Source organism: Lemur catta, chromosome 8 (assembly GCF_020740605.2).
Source record: "Lemur catta isolate mLemCat1 chromosome 8, mLemCat1.pri, whole genome shotgun sequence".
Taxonomy (NCBI): domain Eukaryota; kingdom Metazoa; phylum Chordata; class Mammalia; order Primates; family Lemuridae; genus Lemur; species Lemur catta.
In genome coordinates, this window is record NC_059135.1 from 70,707,084 (window position 1) to 70,731,138 (window position 24,055).

Here is a 24,055-nt window from a genome sequence, read left to right on the forward strand (position 1 = left end):
GGCATTTGAAGAAGAGTAGAATTAAAACAAGAACAACAAAAAAAGTACTTTGGAATTATAATAGGGCTACTCAGATTTTTTTATTTTGTCATGTATGAACAGTAATAATACTTAATTACTATCTTCAGTATTTCATAGAGTAAAGGGCCTTCTGCTATCCAGAAGTAGAAATGCTGTAATCTCAAGTAGCAGGACTTCGTCCCCCAGGAAAAGACAATTGACAGCCTTCTACGAAAATAGACACTTCCGCACTCAACACTATGAGTACTTTTTTTATTTTCCCACTGACTAAGGAAAAACCTGGTCACAGACAAGGTTCATAAATCCAAGGATACCTTCATATGTTCTACAGAGTGACTTTGGTGAATAGTCTGATTCCTTGGCATTTGAAAGCAGGATCGTCACTAAAAAGAGCATAGACTTTGAAGCCAACCACACTTGGTTCTAATCCAGGCCTGGGCTCTGCTAGAGGAGAGGAAGCAGCATTGCATCACTTAGAAGGCTATTACAGTGTCCAGGTGCAAGACAGTGGTATTTTGGATCAGGAGGGTAACAGGGCAGGTGATAAGAAGTATTTTGAAAGAACAGTTGACCCGATTTGCTGACGGATTGGATGTGGGGTATAAGAGAAAGGTTCTGATCTGAGCAGTTAAATGAATGGGGTTTCCCTTTATTGAGATAGGGAAGGTGGTGGAAGGAGTGGGTGATTTTTTTGGAAGAGAGACAGAAGCTCATTTTCAGTCATGTTAGATTTGAGATGCCTTTTAGACACCCACGCGGAAATGTCGATGATCAGTTGATAAGGGGTCTGAAATGTCAGGCGGGACATATGGGAAGGTGGCATAAATTTGGGAGTTATCAGCACGCAGAGAGTAGTAAATGGCACGGCACTAGAGCATCAAGGGAGTGAGTGTAGACAGAAAACGCCATGAACTGAACCCTAGGACCCTTCCATGTGAACACATCAGGAAGATGGGGTAGGAGCAAAGTCAGGACAGCGCGGTTTGCTGGGAAGCAAGTGAAGGGAGAAGGGAGTTGTCAAATGTGTCAAATATTTCTGAAACGGATGTACCAATGTCTGCTGTCTGGTGACCTTAACAAGAGCAACTTCACTGGGTATGTTTGGAGAAGGTTTATGTGAATGAGAAGAGAGGAACTGAAGGTACAAGTATATTTAACTCTTTCAAAGTCTTAAAAATTTTCCTGGTAAGAAAAGAACAAAATGAATAGTAGCTGATGGAAAGGAGGGTAAGAAAGAATTTTTTTTAAGTTAGGCAACAAAAATGCCATGTTTCTATACTGATGGAAAAAATCCAGCAGACAAGGAAGATTTGATAATGTTGGAGAAGGAAGAATGGCTGGGGTAATGTCCTTGAGCAGGTGAAAGGGGAAGAGATCTGGTGCTTAGGAGGAGGGGATGGTTTTGGCACATGTCCTGACAGTTTATCCATATGACCGGGGAGAAGGCTGCACATCCCAGATATAGGTAGGGGGATAGTAGGGCTTGTGAATTTCTCTTCTGGTCATTTTCATTTTTCAAGGAAATATACAATTCTATAAGGTGGACAGGTTATTCGTGTCTTCCGTTCCTGTAGAGTATCTCCTGTGATCCTCCGTGTGGGCTGCAGGGTTGGTGCATCTGTGTTTGGCTGTGTATCTCCTGCCTTTGCATACCAAGCTGATTGGCTTTGTTTTCTGAAGTTCTTAAATGTTGGATTTATCTGGGATTCCTTCAACTTCTGTGGTTATGTTACCTGTATAAATGGCTTACACAGGGGCTTATGGTCAGAACCAGAACCAGTTTCTTGTTCTAATCCTTGTGGATGTGCTCCTGATGGGGGCTTTTGGATAACCCCGCCACCCCTCCAAATTACTGCTTCTGCCGTGGCAGGAATTAAAGGTGCAAAGTTGGAAGGGCAGAAGGAGAAGCTGGTCCTCCCAGCCCAGCTCCTTCCCCTTCCTCCCGCTCATACAGTAAAAGTGTGTGTGCTCTACACAGGCACAGGTGAGGCATGCAAGGGTGGTTGGAGGTGCTTCCAGCTTCCTTTCTTTAAAAATGTGTTGGCAGAGGCCGGGCGCGGTGGCTCACGCCTGTAATCCTAGCTCTGGGAGGCCGAGGCGGGTGGATCGCTCGAGGTCAGGAGTTCAAGACCAGCCTGAGCAAGAGTGAGACCCCGTCTCTACTAAAAATAGAAAGAAATTATCTGGCCAACTAAAAATATATATACAAAAAATTAGCCGGGCATGGTGGCGCATGCCTGTAGTCCCAGCTACTAGGGAGGCTGAGGCAGTAGGATCGCTTGAGCCCAGGAGTCTGAGGTTGCTGTGAGCTAGGCTGATGCCACGGCACTCACTCTAGCCCGGGCAACAGAGCGAAACTCTGTCTTAAAAAAAAAAAAAAAAAATGTGTTGGCAGATAAGGCAGCTGGGAGTTAAGAGTGAAGTGAAGGTTCTGCAGCAGTGGGTATCTGGGACATGGTGAATTGCCATTATTTTGTATCTTTCTCTTTCCTGTTACTTATCTCTCTCTCTCTTTGAGGGCAGGGACCAGGTGTTATTCTTTCTTGTATCTGTCCCAGAGCTAGGCACACGATCGACACCCTATGGATAACTTTGAATGGATAAATGAATGGGAAGAAAATGCATCCTGGAAATTTATGCAGTTTCTCAACTGGTGTTATGAGTTACTATGAGTATTTTGTTGGCAAAATGTCAAGCTGCCTTTTTTCTAGAGAGAAAATTGATTTGTGAACTATGTCATAATATCCATAATAGAGACAAGGACAAAAATAACCCGTAGAGTTATTTTATCACTTTATTTCACTCCTACAGGTAAAATACAAAGAAGACTATGAAAAGAATAAAGGAAAAGCAGATTATAATGTACTTCCTGCTACGGAGAACCCACTGCTCAAGCAGCTGAAGGCAGCAGGAAATGCCCTAAGTGATGTAAGTTTATTCTTGCCGAAAGTCGTTTTTAAAACTTAGCTGCAAGAGAGATGAGATTTTTCTCCTTCTGTAATGACTAAATGCATCTATAACTTTGCAAATACTTTAGGTTATGGAGTGGCAGTTTCACTGGAACTATCTAACCACAGGAAAGCACAAGTGTCTCTCAGTATGACGTGGGTGGGCTGGTGGGTTTAGTTCAATGGTCAGGGAAATCCTCATTTGCTTATAAGCTACAGGTACCTGGGCCTCCCTATGGGCAAAAAGCACATCCTAGATGTGTTGTGATTTTGACAGAGGCAGAAGGAGACAGACATTTAAAGACAGATCTTGGCCTGAGAAACCATCATTTGCAGACAAAGAACTTGAAAGATGTTTCCCTAAGTCTCCACAGGAATTTCTACTTGTGGATTTGTTGAGAGCCCGGCTAAGCCATTAGATCGAAAATAAATTAGATAAATGAAACTGGGCCTGGTATGAAAAGACTGTCAGCCTGAGACCAATGTGTGTGTGTGTGTGTGTGTGTGTTTGCATGCACAGAGAGAGAGAGAGACAGAATCATCTGAGTCTTTCTCTTATGATTAGGTTTGTATTAAACTTTTCCAATATTTGAGGATTTTATGTAGCTGTCTGAGTGGGTTAGCTGTCTTTTCCTTGTCCCTTGAATTAAGTCAGCACCGTAGGAAATGTGTGCCTGTGATAGGTGGGGTGAAGTGCCAGGTGAGATTGTGTAAATGGATCTGTCCAAACAGCTCTGCTGGGAAATCAATGCCAAGGACTCTGCTTTCTAAAAGAAAAGCATCTTTATCAAACATGTAAAAGCCTAGGTTTAAATCTACTATGTTGATAAAGACAGGAACATACAAATACTGAAAATGAATAGTGCCATTTACATTTTGAAAACAACAAATGAAAAAGTAACCATGATCTGCCTTATCAGTTGTATATTTAAAACCAATAATTGTTTCTTGTTGTTGTTCAAGCTAAAGATAAATCCTAGAAGAGAGGAAGAGTTCATAATAGCTCATAGCTTGAGTTCTTATATATACCTTATTTTTAAGGCTAATTGTTTGTATAATTAGAGATTTTTTTCCCTTTGGTACAAGGAGGAAGACAGAGTATATATTTCTCAACCTATATTAACATTTTCATGAAGTTTTGTTTGAAAAAAAAATGATTTGCTGTTGCTTAAAACCTCCACGTTTGTTCTGGCTCCATCAGTGAGGAAAGTATGTGAGCTGAGAGACAGAGAAGGCAGCAATTCAGAAACACACAAGAATCTCTGCAACTAAAGGCTTGGTCAGAAGTGGAACACTGGCTTCTTAATTTTTTGAGAAAATGACAAACTTAGACTTTACAATAATTGCTAATAGAAAAGTCTTATGATTCATGACACCTATGTTAGATTGTCAGTTTCTAAGACAGTTGACGGGCGATACCTTTTCTTCTTCTTTTGTTTAGTGTTAGAAAATACGAGTGTTATAATCAGCGTGGGAGTGACAAGAATCTACTTTAACTGATTTTTTCCTTTGACAGAAACTATACAAGGAAAACTATGAAAAGACAAAGGCAAAGAGCATGAATTACTGTGAGACCCCCAAATTCAAGCTTGATACAGTTCTACACAACTTCAGTAGTGATGTAAGCAGTTTTACCATTACTTCCTCTGTTAAAAAAAAAAAAGACCCATCATTTCACCAATTAATAAATGAGTTATGTTTTGTCTTTCAGAATAAATATAAAGATTCCTACTTAAAGAATATTTTGGGACATTATGTAGGCAGCTTTGAGGATCCGTATCATTCACACTGCATGAAAGTCGCAGCTCAAAACAGTGATGTAAGTTCCAAGACAATTGTTTGATTTTCCAAATACATTTGGGGGCTATAAATGCAACAGTTGCATCCTCATGTCTGATTTCTTTTCCTCATAGAAAAACTACAAAGCAGAATATGAAGAAGACAAGGGCAAAGGCTTCTTCCCCCAGACCATAACTCAGGAATATGAAGCAATCAAGAAACTGGACCAGTGTAAAGACGTAAGTTTGTTGTCTGAACTTTCAATATCACTGCCCTCCATAGCATCTAGTGGTCAAGTATGTTTAAAATTTTGACACATTTACAAATAAACATAAGCACAGGAATTATAAGAAACAAAACCTATTTTGTACTATTTTCCCTTGTTGGCATCCCTGTTTCAACAATTAATTCTAGCTCATTTTCCCAAAGAAGAGTTATCAGGAATTGGAAGAGACAGGAAAGTTTCTCATAGAGCTGTAAGAGCACCTTTCAAAGAAACTGCAGTCTAGTTAGGAAAAAACAATAAATGTTTTATTAACTACAAGTTTCTTTTCTTTGCAGGGGATGGGGCTCTGCTTGCTTGGCCTACAGGCCACTTTGGGTCTGATAGATGGCAGTGCTAAACATTCCTTGTCTCCCCACAGCATACCTACAAAGTTCATCCAGATAAGACAAAATTCACCCAAGTTACCGACTCTCCCGTTCTGGTGCAAGCCCAAGTCAATTCCAAGCAACTGAGTGATGTAAGTTCCTCTAAATTAGCCAGGAAATCCAATTATGAGGGAGAACATTTCATAACTCTATACACAAAATCCAATGATGTGTCACATTTATTTTTAAAAAGGTTAAGTTTTAGCAAGTTTAACTTGTACATATCCGTAATCACCTAAAATATTTTCCTATTTCCTTGCCTTCATCTTAGGCAGATAGCATTATAGTAAAATGATTCTGCAAAGGAAACTGATGTAGCTTAAAGCATTGGAAAGAACATGAATTCTAGAGTCAGACAAAACTGCATTCAAATTCTAGCTCTGTCATGTGTGTTCTGGGTGGTCAAGTGATTTAACCTCTTTCTGCCTCGCATTTAAATCCCTTTTATAATTTATGGCTGTTCTGAAGACTAAGTAAAGGGAGACATGTGCATAGCCCACACCCTGGCCCAGAGCAGGTATTCAGTACATGGGCTTCTCTCTCCCAAATACATTTCTGGAAAATGGAGTCTTTGAGACAAGTTTTATCATGTAAGTGTTCGGTATGGATTTCCAAACTTGTGTTGAGCCAAAAGAATAAAAATAAAAGTAACCTCAGTAGATTAATGGCTAGAAATGAAGGCTTCAATTTGAGTATCAACAGCCATGACGTATGTGAGGGGACATGTACCAGATTTGTTAGGAAAAGTTCTGCAGTAGATGAGCACTGACAATGAAAAGAAAGACAGGGCTGTGTCTCTTTCAGAACCTACAGGGCCAATTGTGCTATACTGGAGGGTGTATGAAAGAGCCACCTTATGCCATTAGTGTCCTACCTTGGTGACAGGTGTCAAGTGTCCAGTACAGAGGTTCAATAATGCAGGGTGGCCTGCTCAAGCTCTTGGCGTCTCTTTTGATCTTAACAACTTTGTCAGTTGCTTTACAAAATGTACCACATAAGAGGTTTTGTATTTTGGAACAATTCTTCTTCCGAACTAATTCTTTCCCCCTCTCTCTCTCTGTCAGCTAAATTACAAAGCAAAACACGAAAGTGAAAAGTTCAAGTGCCATATACCTCCTGATACTCCTGCCTTTATCCAGCACAAAGTCAACGCCTATAACCTGAGTGATGTAAGTCCCTTACACTGTACCTTGTGATATACTGACAATTTGTGTCTTTAGTTTTTAATTGGTTCATTGCTATTCAGTGAATATTTTAAGGCTAAAACGGGAAGAGCAATTAGGATTTGTATCATAGTCCTATGTCTCTGCCAATATAACTTTGAATTCACCTTATAAAATGTGTGTAGCAATCTTGTAAGTAGCTTCATACAATTAGATAATCTTAGTATGTTTTATCTATCCCTCAAAATACCACCATTCATGTAGGCTTAACTGCAAATCTGAATCTCTTAGCCATATATTCATTTTTATTATACTATAATTCATTTTCTTTCAGGACTTGATTTTTTTTTTTAGATACAATTTTATTTCATTCATTCCCCAGGGTTATAATGTCCCTTATTTCACAGAAATGATACTTATTTCTGTATTTAAGAGAACTTGCACTAATGAAGACATAGAGTATTTAAAGGGCAGGAGGCCAGCCATCCATTACTATCTTTCAATTTTCAAACTTAATTTTATAGAAAAGTCAAATTGCCCTGGGGGATCTCAATTTCCTCAACAGTTCTATAAATGAGTACTAAGATTATCCAACATCAATGAGTATCATATTGACGCACAAAATAACCTTTGTAGAAAACTTAGAGATCAAATGAAAGTAATGCCTTTATATCATAAAAGTATGTTAATTATAGAATATTTGTGCCACTCTATAAAATATTCAATGTCAAAAATCAAATATTAGCATGATAACTAGAATTAAGTTAATTTGATGAAAGATTCTAATGGAGAGTAGAGAAGCCTGATCTTGGAGACTGAGAAGCTCCAGCTTGAGAATTATCTAAAATATGCATGATTTCCTGGACATTGAAAAGGATCTGTTTATTTTATATTAAGATGAGGCATTTAGTTATCTTTTTAGTCTCTAAAGGTGATGACACGTGTATCACTTTTGCCAATTCCTTTGCTAAAATTTGCCTGTCCAGAATATTTACAAGGACGACTGGGAGAAGAGCAAAGCCAAGAAGTTTGACATTAAAGTGGACGCCATCCCCCTGCTGGCAGCCAAAGCCAACAGCAGGATCGCCAGTGATGTGAGTATGGCCTGGGGACATGGGCAGGGCGTCCTCAAGGACAACGTTTCCTGGTGAGTGGGACCTGGCATGTGTGATGTCTTTGCAGGTGATGTACAAGAAAGACTATGAGAAAAACAAAGGGAAGATGATTGGAGCCCTCAGCATTGAGGACGATCCCAAGATGCTGCACTCCTTGAATACAGCCAGAAACCAGAGTGATGTGAGTGTGTCTGTAAATCTGGGTCGTTTTCAGATGTGGACACACTTGCTGTTCAGTATAACCTGGATAGGATGTTATGACACCTCAGATTCAGGATGACAAGTCACACGTGAAACCTTTACCCAGGTGGTAAAGGAAGGTGAACTTCCTCATTCTTGTTGATGTCTCTGTAGTTTGAGATGCCAGTGAATATTGCCATAATTTGCTTAATCTCCTTAATGTCCCGTTTTATTAGAAGAAAAAATGTATTAGCAATATCATTTTCTTTATTGTTTTTCCTTGAAATGAGCTCAATATCTCAGTATGTATAAGTATGTGAATATGTGCAAGGGTATATTCATTTAATGTCCTGAACTGGTTAAGGTAGTTTACAAAAACATATTCAGAAAAATAAAAAGCAGGAACTGAGAAAATCAGTTTAAAGATAAATAAAGTAGGAAAAACTAGATGAAACATAAGCTTAAAAGTGAAATATTTTATTTTAAGAATTTTATAAAATATTGATCTTATTTTAAAGATCTTAGAATACTTATTAAAAAATAAAGGAAAACCCTTTACAGAAATTGCTTTTCTAATTCCTAGCCAAAAAAAAAAAAAAGAAAATACTCCCTATCACTCCATATATTTACAAGTATTCCTGTCTTTATTGAGTCCATTTTTGGATTTTTATATGAGAGAAGTAAAAAAGAAAGTGAAGAAATACATAATACATACAATGAAAGAAAAAGCTCTTCATGTATTATTGCTATAAAGAAAAATGTTAGGCCTTAATGATAAAAGCCAACTTCCAGAGGTGTTGTAAAATGTGTTTTCACCAAGTGCTAAACGGAATACTTTTCTAGGACTATGCCTAGATGTTAAAGGTCCACCTTACAGCTTATGCCTCATTTTGCACCAAATTCATTTTCCTTAAAAACATTCATTTTCCTTCAAACACATTCAAATGCCAAGAATTATTTTCAGACAAAAAACTTGCCTACATTGCAAAATTGGTGTGCTCTAATTTATTCAATCTAAAAAATATTATCTGATGAGAGTATACAAGACATGAGCCTCTACCACATCCATTCTGGTGTTTGCTTTATGGGAAATGGATGCTAAGGAAATACAAAGTTTGCCCCTTTGGTTAAAGGATAGCCATGACATGATAGGCTTTTATTCCATGAGATATAATTTTCTTTGTGTAATTTTCTTTTCCATTTGACAGAGATTGTACAAGGAAAACTATGAGAAGACGAAAGCAAGGAGCATGAACTACTGCGAGACTCCCAGATACCAGCTTGACACTCTGCTAAAGAACTTCAGTGAGGTGCGAAAGACCACGCTTACCCCTGGGGTTGCAGGTAGTTCCTACTCTTTGACGAATGACTGTTAACTTCATTTATGTGTGTTTGCTTTCTCAGGCTAAATATAAAGATTCGTATGAAAAGAATATTTTGGGACATTATGTAGGCAGTTTTGAGGACCCGTATTACACACACTGCATGAAAGTTTCAGCTCAAAACAGTGACGTAAGTTTGAAGACAATTGTTTCTGCCTCACAGTGACATTGTTTGGGAGCAATAACAATCATGATCTCTCTTTGTTTTTTCTCATTACAGAAAAGTTACAAAGCAGAATATGAAGAAGATAAAGCGAAGTGCTATTTCCCTCAGACAATAACACAAGAATACGAAGCAATCAAGAAGCTAGACCAGTGTAAAGATGTAAGTCCACCGCTCTGAATTCTTGAAATTGGGTTTGGGATTCTTGTGACATCTAGTGGTAAATTTGGCAGGACTTTAAATGCTAACATCTAGTTGCTTGCAGGAGATATTTAATTATAATTTTTTTTGTGGGGTGGGGGCGTGGAATTGAGGAACATGACAATTACTACAAAGAGATCTATTTGTTACAAAATAATTTCAGGTTTTATAAACTTTTATTTCCATTAGTTTGCATATACATGAATTTGGAGTAAAAGGAGGATGTGCAGGTTTGTGAGAAATAGGTGTTCATCTTTCAACAAATTTGCACAGGGTGCTCGCATGCACCAGGCACTGTCCTTGGTGCTGGGAAAGAATAGGGAGTAAGTGGGCTGCCTTGCACAGCTTCCGCTGGAGTGGAAGAGACAAACAATAAACCCAGGAAGAGAGCACAGAAACAAGAAAGATATCAGGCAATGCTAAGAAAATGAATATAGGAGGAATTAAAACAGGACGATGTGAGAGAGAATGACTGGATGGGGATTAGTTTGGGTGGTAGAGGAAGGGCTAGGACAGGAATGTCCAGCCATGCTGGGTCAAGGAAAGGGCAGCAGGAAGAGTAGCCTAAGCTGAGAACAAGCTCAGCACTTAAGGAGTTGAAAGGATGAGGTAGCTGAAATTTTGGGGGGAAATGGGGAGAGTAGCAAGAGATGGTAGGAGGGAAGGAGGGTTGGAGTCTGCCGGGCTCATAAGCCAAGGTACAGTTTAGGCTGAATACCAAGTTCAGGGGAGAGCCATGGTAAGGCCTCAGCAGGGGAAGGTTAATCTGGTTGCTGAGTTGCAGCAGGCAGACCAGAGGCAACTTCAGGAGCCAGGAAGAGAAGAGGGTGGGGGAAAGAAAGGAAAGAGAGAGAGAGAGAGAGAAAGGAAGTGAGAACATATCAACCAAGTTTTCAGGAACAAAACAAGCTGTATTTTTGCCTGGAAACCTTTTATATGTTAGTGTGTATATAAGTAAGAATATAAAGTTATAAAATACATCATAAAATTTCACTAAAGAACATCTTCTTTTCTAGCATACCTACAAAGTTCATCCAGATAAGACCAAATTCACAGCAGTCACTGACACTCCTGTATTGTTGCAAGCCCAGCTCAACACGAAACAGCTTAGTGATGTAAGTGCATTGATTTATGCAAGTGGGGGTTACCCAGAGTGCTTGCTGAATTTACATGCTTAATCTTCATGGACTCATCTACCATCCCAATAATGCCATTTTTCAAGATGTGTTTAATAAAATGCAGATGGAGCTGCTAGGTTGAATTGTAGCCTGAGGAAAACAGTATTAGACAATAATAAAAATAACTACTATTTCTTCAATAACTCATTGATTTTTAATGGGAATATCTTACTTATTCATTAGGGTCTGTCACATGCACAATAAAACTTCTGCCAATTTAAATAAACAATGACAACAAAAGTATCCATTTGAGTAGGTAACAAGACAAGCATTTCCCATTCTTCAGTTTGCCAACAAAGAGAAGAGCACAGAAACAAGAATGGCATCAGACAATGATAAAAAAATGAATATAGAATGATGCTACAGAGTTAAAATGGGAGGATGTCAGAGAGAGGGACTGGATGGGCATTAGATTGGGTGATCAAGGAAGGTCGAAGGCAGGGATGATCCAACCATGCCAAGATCCGGGGCCGGGCAGCAGTGCTTCCCAGACATCCACAGTCATGCAGTCACCTGATGACCCTGTTAAAGTGCAGATTCTGAATCAGTAGACCTGGATGGGCTTCCATATTCTGACTTTCTAATAAGCTCCTAGGTGACGCTGATGCTGTGATAAGTAGACCACACTTTGAGTAGCAAGGTGCTAACACAGCTAAGTCCTGAAGTAGCACACCTTCCTCAAGATAGGAAAATGAAAGATACAGTTTGTCCTATTATAAAATGTGTCTTAGTAACACAAAGTAGCTCATATGCAATTGGTAAAGAGGGGAATGGCACCAGCATAACACAGAAGTCATGATAGTTCCCATGCAATTTTCCTAGTATGTTAATATTTTGTGTCCCAATAAAGAACAGCTAAACTCTAACAACCCTGACCCAGCTGAACTGGGCAAGCTGCAGGGGATACAGTGCTCTATGTCGTGCCCAGTCACCAACACTTTTCCTGTCAGCCTGGATAGCCCACAGGCTCTGTCTTGGACGTGTTTCTTGTACAGTTCTTTCCAATCTTGTACATTTTGCCTTTGGTTCCAAAATTCACCAGCCTCATTCCTTCTTTTTTCCTTCTGCCTAATAACACCTTTAAAAAATGTAAATAAACTCTTCTGTTTAATATTTTAAATAAGAATTTATGTATCTTTTAAACTGTGCTAGTATAATATTTTATTTAGAATTATTACTGTTTTTTGTTAGGGCTCTGACTACAGAATTTCATGCCCTCCAGATATACCCTAGCAGTGTAGATGAGATATGTGTTTCCCATGTACACACAGATATATATACTGTAACAGCACCACACACACACACACACACACACACACACACACACACTGTAATAGCACCTACAACATGGGAACCCAAAGTTTGGTTACACAGTAGTCCCTGCTCATTCACAGTTTTGCTTTCTGCAGTGTCAGTTACTTGAGGTCAATCATGGTCCAAAAATATTGAATGCAAAATTCCAGAAAGAAACAATTCATAAGTTTTAAATTGTGTGCTGTTCTTAGTGTGATGAAATCTTACCCTGTCCCCCTCTTTCCCTTCTTTATGACAAGAAGAAGGGTGAGCACAGTGCAATCAGGTCTTTTGAGAGACACAGAGACCACATTCACATAACCTTTATTACAGTTATTGTTCTATGTTATTATTAGATATTATTGTTAATCTCTTACTGTGCCTAATTTATAAATTAAACTTTACCAGAGGTATGCATGTACGGGAAAAAACAGTATATATAGAGTTTGAAACTACCCATGATTTCAGGCATCCACTGGAGGTTGTGGAATGTATCCCCTGAGGACAAAGGGCTACTACTGTACCACAGTCCCTAAAAGAGGGAGTGAGATTTCTGATCCCATGCTAGACTTTGACTGGGTTAATTATCTCTGAGGCATTTTTCTAAAAAGGACACTAATGCCTTAGTGATATACACTGTCCTACATTAATTCAAGAAAGTTCCTACTCTGAACTGTTTGAATATCCTTCATTGTTTTTCAGCTGAATTACAAAGCAAAACATGAAGGTGAGAAGTTCAAGTGCCATGTCCCAGCAGATGCTCCAGAGTTTATCCAACATAGAGTCAATGCTTATAACCTGAGTGACGTAAGTACCAAAGCCGGAGCCTGTTTGATGTCATGAGAAGAGAAAATGTTATAGGCATTTAAAAAGATAGGATCAGAAATTATGTAAATAAACAACTACTGAGATTGTTATCAGAGTGTAAGCGGAGCTTTTAAGGCCAAATGCTCTTAAGATTCTTACTTAGCTATCAGATTTCATTTTCCGCAGTCTCTTATTGTCAGCAGCATTCTCTCAATTACCCCTCTGCTAATCCCTAGAGCTTTACAAGATCTCTCCCATGTACATGTCATATTTCACCTTCTCCACGTGGTTGTCATTTTATATTACCCTTTATGTATCAGGATAGCAGAGTCTTTAGAAAGTTTATAGAACATTAAAAAGAGTATATTACACTTATTTAGTGGTAGGGAGAAAGAAAGTGGAGTACAGACAAATCAATAGTTGTGCTACCATTTGGTAAATATAGTATTTATAGGTGAAATAAGTCTATATATACACACTCTAAATCTGGGTTTTTTTATTTTTACTGGATTAATCTGTGTTCAGTGTTGTTCTTATAATTCTTCTGCTGAATTTCTCCTGTCCAGAATATTTACAAGGACGACTGGGAGAAGAGCAAAGCCAAGAAGTTTGACATTAAAGTGGATGCCATCCCCCTGCTGGCAGCCAAAGCCAACAGCAGGATCGCCAGTGATGTGAGTATGGCCTGGGGACATGGGCAGGGCGTCCTCAAGGACAACGTTTCCTGGGGAGTGGGACCTGGCATGTGTGATGTCTTTGCAGGTGATGTACAAGAAAGACTATGAGAAAAACAAAGGGAAGATGATTGGAGCCCTCAGCATTGAGGACGATCCCAAGATGCTGCACTCCTTGAAGACGGCCAAAAACCAGAGTGATGTGAGTGTCTTTGCAAACCTGTCCTGTTTTCAAGACGTCTTCCCTGTTAACATGCCCAAAGGGAGGGTTGTGTAAAAGGATTTCACACACATGGCTCTAGCATATTCCCAAAAATCTGCTATCAAGAACTTTAGAATGATGCCTCAGATTCTTCCACCTCTCACATTTGAGGAGAGAAATTACTGATTTGTACTTGATGTCCATTTCACTTTGAAAAATGTATCCATAAATAGTTAATAAAATATTGATTGTAGTTCTCAAAATCTTTTGGAAAACATCACCAGATGTTTTCATCTTTTCTTCTAATTGAAAAATATTTTGTAAATGATAATTTTAGAGCTATACTTGGGAAGAAATTCATGAATCACAAAAAATCTTAATATAGCTATTAATATCATTGCTCTTTACTGACTTTAGTAATTAGTGTTGGTCTAGATCTAAGAAAAATACTCCATTGATTATAGGTCCCTTTAAGAATCTGATAAAAGAATTGGAGTGTCATCCAGAAAATAAACATTTTTTTCATGCCTTTTGCCTGAATTTCAGGGAACTCATGGCTTCCCTAAGTCTTGTTTATGGGTCGTATATCATTTTCTAGTTAAAATTCTTATTATTGGCTGGGCACAGTGGCTTACACCTGTAATCCTAGCACTCTGGGAGGTCAAAGTGGGAGGATCGATTGAGCTCAGGAGTTTGAGACCAGCCTGAGCAAGAGCGAGACCCCATCTCTACTAAAAATTAGAAAAATTAGCTGGGCATCGTGGTGGCACACACCTGTAGTTCCAGCTACTCAGGAGGCTGAGGCAAGAGGATCACTTGAGCCCAGGAGTTTGAGGTGGCAGTGAGCTATGATGATGCCACTGCACTCTAGCCCGAGACAATGAAGTGAGACTCTGTCTTTAAAAAAAAAAAAAAAATTCTATTACAGAGAGACAAACATTTACTACTGCTAATTACAGCATATTCTGTGTTTTAAAAAATGTTTAGAGAATTCCTTAAGAATGCTAAGAATATTCAACATAGCTTGCAGATATTAGTCCTTCATGATGAAAGAGAAAGGTGTTTGTATCATTTAATTTTAACCATGCATTCATATAATCATCTACCTGCTTTAACTCATTTTGCATTTACTTTGTAAATGCAATCACACAGCACTTTAAAACATCCAATTCAGTAATTTTCTCTAGTAACTTCATACTAAATTATGTCATTATATGGCACTTACACATCACACAACCCATCAGAATCTATCACAGACCCCAATAGTAGGCATATAATAACTGTTCAGTAAAAGTTTATTAATTGATTGATGTTGGTGACTGAAAGAGATAGTAAATGAGTCATTCTCTTATAATATCCAGGCAAAAATACTAAGCTGCAAGTATAGAAAATGTGTAGCTTTTTAAAAAAAATCTTTTAAAGCCATTTGGATATTTGACAACATTTTATATGTGCTGGTATGTGTGAGCTGGTGTGAACATGACCAAAAGAGTCAAAACAATTTTGTCAAAAACACTTCCACACACCAACTGTCTTTTGCAACATTGCTTTCTCAGTTTATTCCTAATAAAAACAATTTTTTCAGTGTTCCCTATCAGAAAGTTCCCATATTTTATTTTTATAAACCATGATCTAGATTTCATAATTAAGTGAAAAATGTATTCAGTGACTACCCACAAAATATGAGAAGGAAGATCAATTTCCCTAAGAAAGCTAAAATATCATATGCAAAAAGAATTGCTACAGAAGATTTATAATGCATATCTGTACTTGCTAACTCGGGTCCTGTCTTTAGCATGTATGTGATTATGGGAAGATAGGATGAGTTTAGAATTTTTCTAGACAGTGGGTCAGAATTTTTCTGTCTGTTAAGGTAATTGGTGAGTGGAAATGATGAAGTTGGGAATTTGACCTAATTAGTACCCTGTCCAACCATTCCAGAAACCCAGCCAATGAAGGTATCTCTTGAGGCCCAGTTGGGACATTTGGTTTATGAGAACAATGTACTTTAATGGCTTATTTTCACACACTTTCCTCCTTTGAGGTTTTTTAACTGCTGCAATCTGAAGCCTCTTTTCAATTGTTAACAATATTAAACTTGGTATGAAAAAATCTTTTGGGATTCTCAGTGAGGCTTATCTACTGTCAAGAATATAATAGGTTGAAAAATCAGCAACTATCCATTTTCAAATGATTCTATAAAGCCAACAAGTTAAGTCTACAGCCCCTCTGTATGAAGTATTCATTTTATAAAATCATATTGTCATGTGATTGTCATGAATTTAAAAAATGCTTCTTTACTGGAAAACTCTTCAAAGGTTAGGTTACATTAATAGAAATAACACTTGTTAGTGATCCTTGAGAAACACTGTTTAAAAAAAAAATTCCCGGTGGAAGCAGAATCTGTAGCCCATTCTCATGTCTGCTGTGACTCTCTGACAGTTGCTCTTTGATTTGGGAAGATCTACGTGTGATTTTTTGGGGGTGTTTCAATGGTATGTAACATATGAACAAATTTGGGGGCAAAATAACTACTCACATGTTTGGATCTGTTTCCATGACTTGTACTTATTGTTTATGAGAGATCTCTGTGCTTTTCTGGAAATTCATGGAGGGAGAATTTGTAGTAATAAATGCTACTTTTCTATTCACAGCGTGAGTATCGAAAAGACTATGAAAAGTCAAAAACTGTCTACACGGCACCTCTTGATATGCTCCAAGTCACTCAGGCTAAGAAATCGCAGGCAATTGCCAGCGACGTGGACTACAAGAACATATTGCACAATTACAGCTACCCGCCGGATAGCGTCAACGTGGACCTCGCCAAGAAGGCTTACGCACTGCAGAGTGACGTGAGTAACCAGGTTTTTTCTAGTCCCTCTTTTGAAGGTGGAAACTGAAAAGGATTTCTAAATTGAGTGAGGTTTTGGCACTTCTCAGAGGTGTCTGCATTGTCTTCTGTATGTAAGCAAGTATGTGATGATAAAATGACCCTTGTGGTTCTGTAAGAGCCCACCCTTCAGGGTTGGGGAGACCTGGGTCTGGCATGTGCTCCATCACTATTCCCCTCTGGGAAAGTCACCAACCTTGCTGAGTCTAGAGTTCTCCTCTGTAAAATGGAAATAAAACAAAAACATTGTTTGGAAAATTTAAATGCATGCAAAATACTTAGCGTGGTGCCAGGCCCTGCTAAGTTCTTAATAAACGTTCACTATTATTATCATCACCACCATTATAATCATCACATTCATTGTTATCAATGATTTTTTACTTAGATAACTATTTTGTCTAAAAAGAAAATATATCATTTACAACATCAGTTTTTATAACTGGGTTTTCTTCCCACAGATCCAAACTCCTTTAGGCAAATTAATTTATCTGAGCTACCCAACTCAGTACTTTATCCTAACAACTCTATTTTTCAAAATGTGGTGAAATACACATAAAAAAATTTACCATCTTTGCCATTTTTGAGTGTACAGTTCACACGTGTTAGGTATATTCACATTATTGTGCATCTTTTTCATCTTCCAAAATTGAAACTCTATATTCATTAAACAACAGCTCCCATTTTCCTTCTTCCTCTAGCATGTGTAAACTACCATTCTACTTTTTGTGTCTATGAGTTTGAGTTCTTTATATACTTCATATATGTGAAATCATACAGTATTTGTCTTTTTGTGACTGGCTTATTTCACTTAGCATAATGTCTTCAAGTTTCATCCACGTTGTAGCATGTGTCAGAATTTCTTTTCTTTTTAAAGGCTGAATAATATTCCTTTGTATGTATGCACCATATTTTGTTCATCCATTCACTGTTAGTGGACACTTGAGTTGCTTCCACCGTTTAGCTATTTTGAACAATGGTGCTATGAAATGGGTATAAATGTCTCTTTGAGAACCTGCTTTCAATTCTTTCGGGTGTATACCCAGAAGTTGAATTGTTGGATCATATGGTTGTTCTATTTGTAATTTTTTGAGGGACCAGCACACTGTCTTCCATACTGGCTACACAATTTTACATTCCCACCACTAACAATTTTATTTTATGCATCATTATCCTAGTTGTTATTTGTTTAATTTTGCTGTATTTCTTCATCCCAAATAGATTGTAAGCCTCTCAAGGGCAAGATCCACTTGCTTTCCTGATTTTTCATTCCAGTTAAAAGGCCCACACTAAAGAACAACAATTTGAATTTTGTATCTAGGGTATAAGTTCTAGATATTATCTATCGTTAGATAATAAGAGTAGCTCATAATTTTAATAACATCAAGTAACTGTCCCTCAAATAGGACCAATTCCAAATAGTAACTGTTCCCTTAAGCAAATTAATGAGTGCAATAATTTTAAAGTGTTTTATCAGGAAATGTAGATATGCAATCTAAAGTTGACTAGTACACATGAAGGGCCACATGTGCAAACATTTAGTACAAATAATTACTATCAAATCTTATCTAATAAAAAATGGGCAAAATTATCTACCTTCAATGTAGCCTGCAATTCTAACTTGGCCATAGAAACATAATAGTTAGAGTTCCAGGGAGCAAACATCTCACATTTGATGATCTAAATAGAACAATTTCATTTATTCTTTGAAATGCAGCTTTGAATTGAGCATTTTCCAGATTGGAATTAGAGTTCCACATACTTCCATTAAGTTGGAAATAAGGATGAAATGGAATACATGCCAGCTATAAGAAAAGCAAAAACCTAAGGGCTGTTAAAATCTGTCATCACGGAAATGTATAAAACAACCTTAATGCCTGGAAGCTGCTCAGAAATCTTAAAAACATCATTTTGGGTAAAATGTTAATGATTTTATGTAATAAGGATGACACTGAGCAGAGAAATGTAACCTTCCTCTTGGTGTTTTAGGTCGAATACAAAGCTGACTACAACAGCTGGATGAAAGGCTGTGGCTGGGTGCCTTTCGGGTCCTTGGAAATGGAAAAGGTGAAGCGGGCCTCAGACATCCTTAATGAGGTAAAGCCACAGGGTTGTCCAAGGGAGAGTTGTAAATGTGTTGCCTTAAAACCCCCAAAGCCATGAGAAGTGCCTCCTTTTTTTTGTTGTTTCAAAATTTTATGGCGGTATATAAGTTTAGGTTACATATATTGCCTTTGCACCACCCGAGTCAGAGCTATAAGCGTGTCCATCCCCCAGACGGTGCACACCACACCCGTTAGGTGTGAACATACCCATCCCCACCTCCCCCCTCCCGCCTGCCCAACCCCAGTGCCTCCTTGACTGGTTCATTCTCTAGTCATTGTTGCTGAGGAAAAGAACTTAACCACATGCACGAATTATCCAGGTAGACAAGTACAAACCATTCTATTACCAAAATCATTTATGTTAACCATTGATGATAGAAATATTTTTAACAACTTTATTGAGGTCTGATTTGCATGCCATAAAATTCACCTATGTTACCCTGACAAGTTTTAATAAATTCATATCATTGTGCAGTCATTACTGCAATTGGATTTTAAAAATGCTGCTAGCACCCCAAAAAGTTTCCTCAAAAAAATCCCTGCTCTCACCTTCAGGCCCAGCAACCACTGATCTGCATTCTGTAGCTAAAGTTTTACCTTTTCTAGAAATTTCTTTTGTATCTGGCTTCTTTCACTTTGCATAGTGTTTCAGAGGCTCATCCACATTTCTGTATGTGCTTGTATAATTCATTCCTTTTTATTACTGAGTAGTAATTCTTTGTATGGATATATGTACCACATTTTTATTATCTCTTTGCCAGTTGGTAGACATGTGGATTGTTTCCAATTTTGGGTGATTATGAATAATTCAGCTGTTATAGAAATCTTCTTTGAAGAATTATACCCTATGTCGTCTTCTGGATGACTTTGAAGTGGTACATAAATTATTATGCAGTCTAAGAAAAAGCAGTGATGATCTTGAGGTTCGTAAAGCAGCAAGGTTATCTGTCCCTCCTCTGTCAGCAGCTGAAAATTCTCACTGTTGTCAGGCGAATACATCAAGGAGGACAGACTATAGTAAGGACAGAGGAGCAGAATGAAGGGTGTCTTCCACATTCAAGATTTTGTTGTTCTTGTTTGCTGCTTTTGTTTGTTTTTGGTGAAAAACCATTTTGTCTGCTGAGAGATCTTTCCAGAAACGTTCTTCTGGGTTGGTGGTTTTCAGAAGTCTGAAGTTGAAAGAACGATGTTACTATATATGCAGAAGTGGGATGTATAATATGCACAAAGGAAGACGACTGGAAAAGTAAACAGAGGAGAATACAGGGACAAGGGCAGCTAGCAGTTGACAGCTCCCAGTTGGCACACCTCCCCGAGGTCCACTCTGTGCCTCTTCAGCACGTTCATGATAACTATGCAATAACCACGTTAAGGCTCAAAAAGCCAAAGTCCTGCCTATCTTATTAATAATCCCTGGCTGTTGCCCTACTTGCTCGATTCCTCTTCTCTCAACGGGAGAGCTTCTTTTTGCCAGTTGTCGGTGGTGTAACAGGAAAAATGACATTCCTGAGAACCTGTTAGTGTCATGCAAGGACACTCCAAATCTCCTTACTTGCCTTTCTGTTAAGCCTTTGGAAAAGTCTGTGATGTTTCTGGATTCTGCTTAGCTGAGAGTACATTCTTTGATGTCATAGGCAAGAAACTGAGAGGAGTGTGTCTGGTTCCTGGGAATTGCATGTGTCTGTACTGTCCCAACCCATCCAAAATTAAATCGATTTTTAAAACACTCTTCTTTGTATTGTATTAATCAAACCAATCAAGAATCTAGTACTTTCACATTTTAAAATCAGGAAAAATCCTCCTTGCCCCTCTAAAATAAATTTCAAGGATTTTGAGATGTTAGCCTTTGGTGAAAAAAATAATCTGTTTTTCTATTTTTGATTTGCCAAACAGAAAAAATACCGCCAACATCCAGACACACTCAAGTTTACCCCAATTGAAGATGCTCCAATTATAGTGCAGTCTAAAATTAACCAGGCCCAGAGGAGCGATGTAAGTGTTAATCCTATCTATATTTTAACAAATGTTAACTAATATTAATACAAATAAATTTGTATCTCAAATGTACTGATCACCTGAAGTTATTATGTAATCCGAAGACCCTCAATTATATGAGCAACTGTATAACCCCCCAAGCTGTTCATTAATAAAGCACACTTAATGCATGTCTTTAGAGCAATGTATATTGTGCTAACTGTTCTTTTAGCCATTTGACATTGCTTTCTAAGGAAAAGGCAAAAGGTATTTCTTTTACTGACAAGAAAAACTACAAGCCTATTTCTAGGAAATGCCAGAAAGAATGTATGTTGGCACTATATCAAATGGAGGAGTTATATTTTAAGTCAGAGCTAAACCAAGAATCATATATAATCAAAACCACCCCCAAGTCCCTTTAACCGCCCACAAGGTATAATGTAGGTGTTTGGCGTATTCCACCTTATTAGCCTTTCCTGTGCTCAGGAAAGTGTCTGCAGGTTAACATTTTCACTGGGTCAGCTCCCTGGGCTGATTTCCACCAGGGGCCCCTGCCTAGACCCAGAGGTTCCCAGTGCGTACCAAGGGATCGTTGCAAGACTGAACCAGCACTAAGGCAGGACCCTATGCAACTGCATGCTTCAGCTTGAATGCCTACAGACACTTGCACAGAGTGCAAGTAATATGAGGACATGCACAGAATCCCTTAAAACCACCTCTGTTCAATATGATCAACTATGAAATTATCTTCCGGTGTCATTAAACGTTTCTCTCTATTTATTTGTTTATTTATGCATGTTTTTTCTCTCCCAGATTGCTTACAAAGCCAAAGGAGAGGAAATTATTCACAAATACAACATGCCAGCAGACCTGCCCCAGTTCATGCAGGCTAAAGTGAATGCCTACAACATCAGTCAGGTGCGTGTGTGGACTCTTGGGGCGGATGTGCACGTGCAGCCTTTATTATGCTAACGTGGTCTCTGAGTTATATTCAAATGACATTTTTCTTTCAGAATATGTACAAAGCAGACTTGAAAGACTTGAGCAAGAAGGGATATGACCTGAGAACTGATGCGATTCCCATCAGAGCTGCCAAAGCTGCCAGGCAGGCAGCAAGCGATGTAAGTCCCGTCACGGTCACATGTGAGCAACTAGAGAATGTGGGCAGGTGGACTTGGGGTTTGCCTGTTACCCAAAAGTTGTCATGTGTGCGTCCCCAGCTGGAAGCAAGTCTGGTTGAAAACTATTCAGGACAGACAGTTCCCTAAATAGACCTGAATATTCTTGGGGGAAAGGATTTGTGTAACTTTCTACTGATCAGCTCTAACAAGCCCCCCTAATTTAAAATTCTCCTCTATAAAATGACTGACCATTTAAGTCATAATAGCCTCCTGATGGTAAAATTTTATTTCAAAACGTTCTTAATTTATATGATTTCCCTATTTCCCTTGCCTCTCTTTTTTCCTTCATTACTTCTATAGACTGGTGAATTGGCTCCAAGTTTCACAGCTGCTAATAGTCATTAGGTTCCATCAAAGTTAAAAATTTTATTTTTAATCTTTAAAAATTGACACATAATAATGGTACATATTTAAGGGGCACATAGTGATGTGATACGTGTAATGTACAGTGATCAGATCAGTAATTAGCGTATCTATCGTTGCAAACATTTATCATTTCTTTGTGTTGGGAACATTCAATGTCCTTTCTAGCTATTTGAAACTGTATAATATTTTATTGTTACCTATAGTCATCCCACAGTGGTATAGAACGCTAGAACTCATCCCCCCTATCTAGCTGTAATTTTGTACCCTTTTACAAATCTCTCCCTATCTCCCTTTTCCCCTCCCCTTCCCAGCCTCTAGTATCCTCTGTTCTACTTCTTAGTGCCATGAGATCAACATTTTTTAAGCTAAGAATTTTATTCCTTATCCTGTTTTACTTTAACCCAGATGTGAACTGAAGTCCCTTTGCTCTTTGAGATGTAAATAAGATCGGCTCAGGTCCCCTGCTTGTTATCCTATAGGAAGTAGAATTCCTCCCCTCCCTGCTGGGTTTCCGCAAATGCTCTGAGATTTGCGATTCCCTCCAGCAATCAGTCCGTGATGGTTTTTGTTGCGCTCACCAGGCTCCTCCTGCGCATCTACTTCCCTTTCTACTCTGCCTGCCACAAAGAGGAAACACAGCCCCTTCCTTTTGATTTCCCCAATCCCAAGCACAGCTTGACTGATGGTTTGAAATGAGGTCTACATTGCATCAATGTAAAGAAGTTATAGTTGAATAACAAGTGTCCTTGTCCTGAAAAGCCTCCCACCCAGAATTTCTCACTGACCCCTTTTCTCTGTGGGTGGTCTTCCCTGCCACCCCCACCTGACTTACCACAAAGACTGACCACAAACGTTTCCTCACATCCCAGTGTCCTGGGGTCCTCTTCCAGCCTCCCCAAGGAAGCTCAGTCCCCCTCACTTTGTTATTCAGAGCCAATTAATGTTTACCCACTCCTGGCTCTCGGTGTCCCTTCGAATATCCAAGGATTCATTAAAATCCTACTACTATTACTAAAATTCTACCACTACTGTTATACTAAAATTCCATCACTAATCAAATAGCCAGCTACTTGGGGCTCAAGGCACATAATATAATTGGTAGAGACTGTGAAATATTTATCTTTTCATTCTCTACCGGTGTCTAAGTGAAAAGGAACACTATGGAGATTTATTTTGTCACTGATATGAATTATGGTAACACTCCCATCTCAGCCTATCTTGGGTGGGCGGAAGTAGCTACAGACAATCAAATGGGTTCTAAGCAACATTTTTATTTTAATAGGCTACACTTCAAAGTATATACAATTGAATAGCTAATGGTTTGGTTATTGATATACAGTAATTTGTGGGAAGTTCAATGACTTTAAATTATGGCCTCATTGTTCTGTAAAACCTTCAAAATGACATTTTAAATTATGCCCACCTTTGTTTCCAATAGGTTCACTACAAAAAAGATTATGAAAAAGCTAAAGGGAAAATGGTTGGTTTCCAAAGTCTCCAAGATGATCCTAAACTGGTTCATTACATGAATGTGGCCAAGACACAATCGGACCGGGAGTATAAAAAAGACTATGAGAAGACCAAGACCAAATACAATACGCCCCATGATATGGTCAACATCGTGGCAGCTAAGAAAGCTCAGGATGTTGCCAGCAATGTCAACTATAAGCATTCTCTCCATCATTACACCTACCTCCCTGATGCCATGGACCTGGAGTTGTCTAAAAACATGATGCACATACAGAGTGATGTAAGTGACATTTCACTCCACAAGAAAATCCCCCT

At 38.5% G+C, this 24,055-nt stretch overlaps 1 protein-coding gene across 1 annotated transcript in view; it reads left to right on the forward strand.

The window, feature by feature from the left end:
* Positions 1 to 24,055, forward strand: part of NEB (nebulin) — a 202,699-nt gene that overhangs the window by 22,638 nt on the left and 156,006 nt on the right. The window contains exons 13-33 of the mRNA XM_045558869.1: positions 2,833 to 2,949; positions 4,486 to 4,590; positions 4,681 to 4,788; positions 4,883 to 4,987; positions 5,393 to 5,491; positions 6,464 to 6,568; positions 7,549 to 7,656; positions 7,745 to 7,858; positions 9,066 to 9,167; positions 9,262 to 9,369; positions 9,460 to 9,564; positions 10,620 to 10,718; positions 12,777 to 12,881; positions 13,448 to 13,555; positions 13,644 to 13,757; positions 16,412 to 16,609; positions 18,634 to 18,741; positions 20,643 to 20,741; positions 21,537 to 21,641; positions 21,737 to 21,844; positions 23,709 to 24,020. Coding sequence (XP_045414825.1) covers positions 2,833 to 2,949; positions 4,486 to 4,590; positions 4,681 to 4,788; positions 4,883 to 4,987; positions 5,393 to 5,491; positions 6,464 to 6,568; positions 7,549 to 7,656; positions 7,745 to 7,858; positions 9,066 to 9,167; positions 9,262 to 9,369; positions 9,460 to 9,564; positions 10,620 to 10,718; positions 12,777 to 12,881; positions 13,448 to 13,555; positions 13,644 to 13,757; positions 16,412 to 16,609; positions 18,634 to 18,741; positions 20,643 to 20,741; positions 21,537 to 21,641; positions 21,737 to 21,844; positions 23,709 to 24,020 — 2,532 coding nt within the window. The remainder of the gene's footprint in view (positions 1 to 2,832; positions 2,950 to 4,485; positions 4,591 to 4,680; positions 4,789 to 4,882; positions 4,988 to 5,392; positions 5,492 to 6,463; positions 6,569 to 7,548; positions 7,657 to 7,744; positions 7,859 to 9,065; positions 9,168 to 9,261; positions 9,370 to 9,459; positions 9,565 to 10,619; positions 10,719 to 12,776; positions 12,882 to 13,447; positions 13,556 to 13,643; positions 13,758 to 16,411; positions 16,610 to 18,633; positions 18,742 to 20,642; positions 20,742 to 21,536; positions 21,642 to 21,736; positions 21,845 to 23,708; positions 24,021 to 24,055) is intronic.